General features: G+C 35.2%; 1 protein-coding gene across 1 annotated transcript in view; it reads left to right on the top strand.

Moving 5' to 3' along the window:
* The window catches only part of bsdc1 (BSD domain containing 1), an 8,246-nt gene extending 937 nt beyond the window's left edge, over positions 1 to 7,309 (top strand). The window contains exons 2-11 of the mRNA XM_084391935.1: positions 182 to 239; positions 722 to 838; positions 996 to 1,163; positions 2,567 to 2,621; positions 3,032 to 3,147; positions 3,262 to 3,330; positions 4,488 to 4,572; positions 4,715 to 5,131; positions 6,121 to 6,224; positions 6,758 to 7,309. Coding sequence (XP_084248061.1) covers positions 182 to 239; positions 722 to 838; positions 996 to 1,163; positions 2,567 to 2,621; positions 3,032 to 3,147; positions 3,262 to 3,330; positions 4,488 to 4,572; positions 4,715 to 5,131; positions 6,121 to 6,224; positions 6,758 to 6,790 — 1,222 coding nt within the window. The 3' untranslated portion in view covers positions 6,791 to 7,309. The remainder of the gene's footprint in view (positions 1 to 181; positions 240 to 721; positions 839 to 995; positions 1,164 to 2,566; positions 2,622 to 3,031; positions 3,148 to 3,261; positions 3,331 to 4,487; positions 4,573 to 4,714; positions 5,132 to 6,120; positions 6,225 to 6,757) is intronic.
* Positions 7,310 to 8,289: the final 980 nt, after the last annotated feature.

The raw sequence follows: 8,289 nt of genomic DNA, 5'->3' as shown, positions 1-8,289 counted from the left end.
CTTGACAAAACAGTGATGTCATCATCCAGCTCAGTTCAGTTCTCACATAATGGTGAAACATGAATCCTTCCTTAAATTACAACACATGCATATCCATTTTTGATACTGTATGCCAGGATGGACCCAAATGTAACACGTCTTGATGATTATTTATCTTTTGAGTCATGTCTGCTGATTTCAGGGAAGGAGGATGGTGGGGAGGCTGGTTGACACAGAGCTTCCAGACCGTCAAAGACAAGGTGAGATAAATCCAGATCAGTTCCAGTGTGACTGTATGATATGGATAATGCTGAAATGTTTTAGGTATCTCTCAATGATGTGTTTTGGAAAAGCAATGGCTACAAACGGTGTTAAACGTTTTGAATCACTAGTGAGAATGCTTCTATTTTGCATTATTTTCTAATTTGATAAAATTTTTGTTTTATCAGAAGAACAATTTAAGTGAAGTTGTTGAAAATCAGCATAAATTTCTTATATTCGCTCCCCTCCTGCTTTATTACTGTAGAAAATGTTTATTTACTTATATTTCTGTCTTAACCTTACTTCGTTTTAAATCTAAAACGGTTTAATTTATTACAAATAAATCCCAGATATTTAATATGGAACCAGATTTCTGGACCCCGTTGTAGATTAAATTAGTTTTAAATCTTACATAAATCTTACATTTGTTTTCTTGTTCAATATTTCATACATATATATATATATTCTGCTTTCTCAACAGTCAGCTGAGGCGTATGAGTTTATCAAACGAGACCTGACAGAATTCTCCAGCGTGGTCCAACATGACACAACATGCTCCATTGTTGCGACAGCGAACGCTGTCAAGAGCAAACTGGCCGTAAGGAAACAATTTTACATTACATCACACCAAAACAATGTTAATTGTATAGTGTTTGGTCTTCAGTGCTAAGAGTAGACATAACATCTCTTTAGGTTAGTTTATGTAGATGTAAACCCTAGCCACAGATTATAGGTTTTAAGATTCTTCTTTTTAGGTTGAAGGTTCATCAGAGGCCACGGAAAAGGTGAAGAAGGGCCTTTCAAATATCCTGGGTGTGATCACAGACACTTTGGCCCCTCCCCAAGACATGACCATCGACTGTGATGTCATCACGCTGGTGGCCACTCCATCAGGCACAACAGAGGTGTATGACAGCGGAAAGGTCAGCCACATTCACTCTTTAGAAATATATGGGTCAATGACGTGACGGGTCATTTTTTTGTCCAAAGGCCTTAATAATAATAATAAAAAAACAAATATATAACATCCAAGTATGTAAGGTAGTACAACTTGATCTCTTTTACTGAATCCAAAAGGTTTTGATTATATTTTACTACATATAAAGGTATTTTAAAGATTTTGAAGTGTCAAAAGGTCATGCGGTAAAACCGATATAGTAAATATTTAAATGGAATAATATTGTTTTTAATAACTAAAGGAACTACAATAATACAAATATAAAACTTTTTTGGTGACAAATGTTTTCCATCTTGTAAAAAATGACAAAAAACAGTGTTAATTGATTGTACAAACCACAAAATCTTATTGTTAACACCTAGGTAAAGTCAAGTCAAGTCAAGTATATTTGTATAGCGCTTTTCACAATACAGATTGTATCAAAGCAGCTTCACAGTATTAAATTAAAATAATACAACAAGGTTTGTTTCTAGTGGAATTTATTGATTGATAAAATCAGATTTAATATCCCCAGAATATCCCCAACTGAGCAAGCCAAAGGCAACAATTTAAACAAAAAAATGGTTTCAAATATAGTTATATCTCCATTCTATTTTTTTTACACTTTTAAAAACCTTATTCGTCAATGACCCATATATATATTAGGGGTGTAACAATATGTCGTTTCACAATATGTCGCAATACAAAAATGCAACAATATGTATCGTGGATAGTGACAATATGTATCGTAGATAGTTCACCCTAAAATAAAAAATTACTGTGTGATAAAATTTAAGTTTACAGAGTTTTCGTGTCAGTACTACATTAAACTACTAGATATAATGTTGAATCTAATGTATAATGATGCAATGGGGGAATATTTGTGGGTCCTGATAATGCCACATGTCTGATGTTACCAGTAAAAAGTGGCCTACATTATTTAAAATATATCTAGTCAGTGAAAGAGTGCAAGCATATTCATCTAAAATAATTCTGTATTAATATTTTTATTATTGCATTTGGGTTTCCAGCACCAAGTCCAAGCGTATTCATTCACACCTACAATATAATACCAAATTTAGCATTTTAATCAACAGTTAATTTTTTGTTAACATTTAAGACATATGTCTTGGAGTATCGCAATAATATCGTATCAGTATCGTGATATGTATCGAATCGTGACATGATATGGGTATCGTTACACCCATAATATATACTATGTATGTGTGAAGAGACACATGATGGGGTTCATTGTTCCGTCATAGCCATGGCAAATATATGCATATCATTTGTTGAATCACTTGCTAATTTTCATGAACTTGTTAATAAAATACAATAGAGTGTCAGTATTCCATGATTTTGATTGACATGTGCTGGTTTTCTTCTCAGGCTCGACTCTACAGTCTTCAAGCAGACCCTGCTACATACTGCAATGAGCCAGACGGTATGTCTCTTTCTCAAGCAAGGGATGTGTGTTGTTCAAGTCCAAGTGTTTGATGTGTATTCCATGTAGGGCTTAGTTAAAAATATCGATTTCTCAATTTTAATCGATTCTCATTTTGAAGAACCGATTATGATTCTTAAATCCCTAGAAACAATCTTTCTATGCTGTTTTCAGTTGATCAGTGAACAAAACTTTGTAGCACCTCCCATCCAATAAATCGCATTGAGCTTTGTTACTTCTGATATGAAACAGTCTCAGCTTTCAAATTCTGTTAACATTACAGTGATGTTTCTGATAGGCCGCAATTAATCAATATTGAATCGAATCATATTGCAAGCTTTTGAAACAAATCTAATGGAATTGTGAAATTTGTGTCTTTGCCCTTATTCCATGTATTTTTGTCTTTCCAGGCCCTCCACAACAGTTTGATTCCTGGCTCTCCAGTTTCATTTTAGAAGAGAGGAAGGCAGAGATCTCTGAACTGCTGGTCAACAGTCCTGCCATAAGAGCTCTTTATACTAAAATGGTATGATCATGCTTCATCCTCCTTTAATTTGCATTCTTATTGACCATCTGATTTTTGTCTGGGCACATTATTCAAGACGTAATTTTTTTTGTTACTTTAATCTTTTGATGTCAGGTGCCGGCAGCAGTGGCTCATTCAGAGTTCTGGCAGCGGTACTTCTATAAAGTGTTCCAGTTGGAGCAGGTACAGCAGATCTGTGTCTTGATGAGAATTCAGGATAATGTGCTTATCTGAACACACACAGCTCAGACACTCAAACAACATGATGACATCAGTATGAGTCACATGATACTTACCAGCACAACACTTTTTTGCTGAGGTTTCATATTTGTTTTAGGTGCGCTATCAAAGACACAGCCAGTCAGTTAAAGATTAACATGGTAGCGCCATCTGCTGATCAGAGTGTGTATCTACAATAGGTTTGCAGTCTGTGTGTAGAGAAGTGGTTCTCAACCTGTTTGATTCAAAGGCCAACACAATAAGCCCCCCGTATTATGGCAAAGATTTTCCTTTTTAATCAACACAAACTGGGAAATAAATTTAGCATCTGCAATTAATTGTGTGATTACAGAAGTTTCAAGAACTGTATAAAAACAGTAGTTGTTGTGGGGATTTTTAAAAAAGGGATTTTTTTTATTTTCCGTTGCCGTTAGATTATTTTAATACACAAGTTAATCAATCATAAATAAATAAGCAAACAAACTTAATTCATTACAATCATTTTAAGTTTACTAAGGCCTTCTGATTGGTCTAAAAATGCATCTATGCATTGCAATGCATTAATTTTAGGATTTAAAACTACCTAGTCTCTTAAACATATATTTATTTGCCAAAATACAGCTCAACATTACAAATACAACAAAATACAAATCACATATTTTCAGTTGTAAAAATCCACCAAATCGAATTCCAGCATAGTTGTATTTCACAACACATTTTATGAAAATAATAATGAATCAAACCAAATAATCAAATCAAATGGATAAACATTTTCTGTTTGTTACTTTTCAGTGATATTGTGTACATTAAGTGGTTGTTTTATTTAAAGGGACAGTTCACTTATAAATGAAAATCTGTCATCATTTACTCACCATTATGAAAAAAAACGAATTGGTCAATAAAACATTCCAGGGTCTATATCTTCTAGCATTAAAATATTAACTAACATGTGTCATTATTGTCTATGTTATGTCCATTTTTTAAAAACAATGTTATTTGTTGTATATAGTTGCTGCTTTAGGGTTTGCACAGCTCCCTTTAACATGACTATACTCATATAATGGCACAATAATTGCACAAAAACATTTTATATATCATAAAATGTGTGTGTGTGTTTGTAGGATGAGGCTAGGAGGGTAGCGTTGAAGCAGAGAGCAGAGCGCAAGACTTCTGAGAGTCTTGGTTGGGAGGAAGAGGACGAAGAAGGTTTGACTGAATTTTTATGGGAAAGTGTCAAACATTTCAACTAGCTAAACCTTTGTGTCCGTTCCAAAACTTAGCTCACTAGGTTTTGGAACAGAGCATTTGTGTTCCCTTATCAGCATCTTTTCTCTCTCTCTATCCGCAGGTGAGTTTCTTGGGGCCGCGTCTTCATCTCGCTTAGATTTCACACCCCCTGTGGAAGAGGCGCGTGTCCCTGCGGTGACGATAGAGACCCCTGAAAGCTCCTCACCTCCTCAAGTGGTGGTTTCCTCCAGCAACGTAGCATCTGACGTCACCCCCTCCGTAAGCAGTGACAGCGTCAGTTTCCCCACCCAGATCGAGAATCAAGCGGACTCTGTCACCATCAGAGTCACGCAGCTCTCGCCCGCTGATGATGAGGTCTCTCAGAAACTCTCAGAGGCCAGTCTACAGGAGACAGTCCCGGAGGAGCGACCCGCGCAGCGTGAAGAGCCCGTCAGAGAGGACATAGCTCAAGACCTCCGAGTGTTTGAGCTCAACTCGGACAGCGGCAAATCCACACCCTCCAATAATGGCAAAAAAGGTGAGGAAGCCCCCACAATAATTTGTACTAACTAAATAGATCAATAAATTAAAAACAAACTATATGTTGTTTGCTATATACCATCTGTACACACACAAGACACATCATGGCCATATTCCAGGATGACAATGTCAAGATTCATCAGGCTCAGACTGTGAAAGAATAGTTGTGAGGAGAATGAAGAATCATTTCCACACGTGAATCAGCTCCTCTGAGTCCAGAGCTTAAATTCATTGAAAGTCTTTGGGATGTGCTGGAGGAGACTTTACAGAGTGCTGGACTCTTGCATTGACAATACAAGATCTTAACAAAAAATGTATGCAGCTCTTGGTAGAAATAATGTTGTGATGTTATTTTCATACATTTTTGGTCATGATCTTGTATTGACATGATCTCACTCAAAAATGGTAATTTGTGCAAAATGTTTTTTAACTTATTGTGTAACATTAAAACAACCAGCATAGCAACGTTTTAACATACACTACCGTTACAAATTTTTGTCAGTAGGTTTAAAAAAAGAAAAATAAATTTATACTTGTATTCAGCAAGGATGCATCAGATAAAATGACCGTAAATACATTTATAATGTTACAAAAGATTTCTATTTCAAACAAACACTGTTTTATTTGACAAAGAATCATGAAAAAAATGGATCACCATTTCCACAATAATATTAACTGCTTTCGTTTCAACATTGATAATAATCATGAATGTTTCTTGAGCAGCAAATCGTCATATTAGAATGATTTCTGAAGGATCATGTGACACTGAAGACTGGAGTAATGATGCTGAAAATTCAGCTTTGATCACAGGAATACATTAGATTTTATAATATATTGAAATAGAAAACAGTTATGTTAAACTAGTAATATTCTGAAATATTAAGTTTTTACTGTATTTTTGATCAAGCAAATGCAACAAGAGATCTTGAAATCTTTTCTTCTTGATTGCTGATGTAATGTTTGCACTGTGTGTATTTACACGTGTAGGTTCGAGTACAGATGTGAGTGAAGACTGGGAGAAGGATTTTGATCTGGATATGACAGAGGAGGAGGTTCAGATGGCTTTGTCGAAAATAGACGCAGCGGAAGAGGTTTGTTCTTTGTTTTTAATAACAAAAAAAAAAAGAAACTAGATTGTGATATATATCGTTATTGTGAAATAAAATTTCTCATATTGTGAAATAAAATTTCTCATATTGTGAAATTAGATTTTGGTCATATCGCCCACTTCTAATACGGAATAATATCTATTTTATTTTCTGACCGTGACTAGATTGGCCCAAGTTTATAAACATCAAATTTTTCATTTGAAAGCAATGATATTTCTATAGTTCTACACACCCTAAAACAGTGGAGCGCAAAAATGATTTGTTTCACATGTACTAGGTGTCTTGTGCATGTGTGTGTATGGGCAGTTCGAAGTCATTAACATGTGACGCATCAGGATAGATTAACATACACAGTGCAGTGTGGTCAATATGCATATCTGACCCCCTCCGAATGTTTTCTGAGTGATCCGATAACAAAACAGTTATGGTTTTCCCTATCCATTTGTGATGTTCACTGAGATGAATGTTAATACCAGTTATAAATTTGGTTTTCATTATTTTAATCTCTTCACCAGTTGGAAGATGCAGACTGGGAGAACTGGGAGTGAGAATCTGGTGGAGGGAATTCTGGTCCAAAATCGACACACACGAGACGTTGCTGTACCCAAAGTGAACCATGCTTAATGTATTTAACTCCTAGTCTACAGTCACACCTGCTCATTTCACCAGTCCATTGAGCGGGTCTCCTCCTGCGAATGAAATTAACATGCTAGCTATACACTCGTCCACCGAGCGATCAACTGAAGTGTGTTCTCTAATCAGAGCTGGTTGAAGGGGTGATCTGTTTTTGCTCTGGCTCTCCTAAAAATGACCTGCGGTGAAACACTAAGACAGTTCAGAGAAAGCACGTATCGGCTAATGAGGAGAGGTCATCTCGCATTGCCATTTGTACCTGCCGTATATGTACATTAATGTTATTCTTCTTTGGAGATTTCAGTGGGAGAATGCAAATTAATTGCCAGGGCTCCTGATTAGCTGTAATCGATTAAGCTGTTCATCATTCTTATAGGATTAGAAAATAATCTTTCACATTAAAAAAATATATTTATGTTTCTTTTTTTCTGGCATATAGGTCTCTGGCTTCTTTTTTTTTTTTTTTAAAAGTTAGCTTCTCTTGAAATACTAACACCTTTAATCGTATGCAAGTTATTCTAGCATTTAGAATGGAAATGGAGAGATGCTTCATTCATTCTGCTGATGCTCTATGGCCTGTTTAGTGTTTGGTGTGGAATGAAAAAAATGTCATGCAAAAGTTACACAAAAAAAAAAAAAAAAGTTGCTATTTCACTAAACGCACCTGTTGTTTCCTGTGATGTCCACTTTATCTTCCTGTCCTTGTCTCCATCTTCTCGTAATTACAGTCTGAAATAGTAAATGTGATATCTGTGCTCAGAATTTCATCCAGATGGTCATGGGTTACTACATAGTTGACTAATTTAAGGATAATTTGTGTTCTCATTTATTTGTCACTTCAAAAACACTGTGTCAATCAATATAGGTTTAAACTGCAGGCCAATATTTTAGGCATCTATTTTTAAGGTGAGGCTCATCTTTAGGGGAATGCAACCTCCAAGACTGACTATCATTAGAATATCTTGCATGCTGCATATCTACAGTGTTTCTCTAGACCTTTACTTCAGTTATAATCTGCTGGCATTATTTGAAAACGGGTCTCAAACTGTCAATACTTTTTACAATTATATTGTCCTCTATTTTTCCAATGAACATCACCATTAAAAGCAATATCATGCAAATTGGTGATTTGTTTTAATAGCTGTTTTTTTTTTTTTTTTTTTTTTTTGCACATGCTGTAAGTTTAGAATACTTGGCATATAGCACACAACTCATATGCACTACTTTTATAATACTTATATTATGATTTTGGATACTGTTTTGGAGCTTGACAGCTCCAGTCTCCATTAATTGTAATTGCATGGAAAAAATGACTAAAAATTTTTTTTTTTTTTTTTTTTGACTAAATGTTTGTTTAAAGATTAATTATGGTGTGCCATAGTTTTAAAATTTTAGACCTGTCCGGGATGGTTTT

This window comes from Rutilus rutilus (assembly GCF_951802725.1).
Source record: "Rutilus rutilus genome assembly, chromosome: 20".
NCBI classification, from domain to species: domain Eukaryota; kingdom Metazoa; phylum Chordata; class Actinopteri; order Cypriniformes; family Leuciscidae; genus Rutilus; species Rutilus rutilus.
The sequence above is the reverse complement of the archived record's forward strand: the minus strand, read 5'-3'. Positions and strand labels throughout refer to the sequence as shown.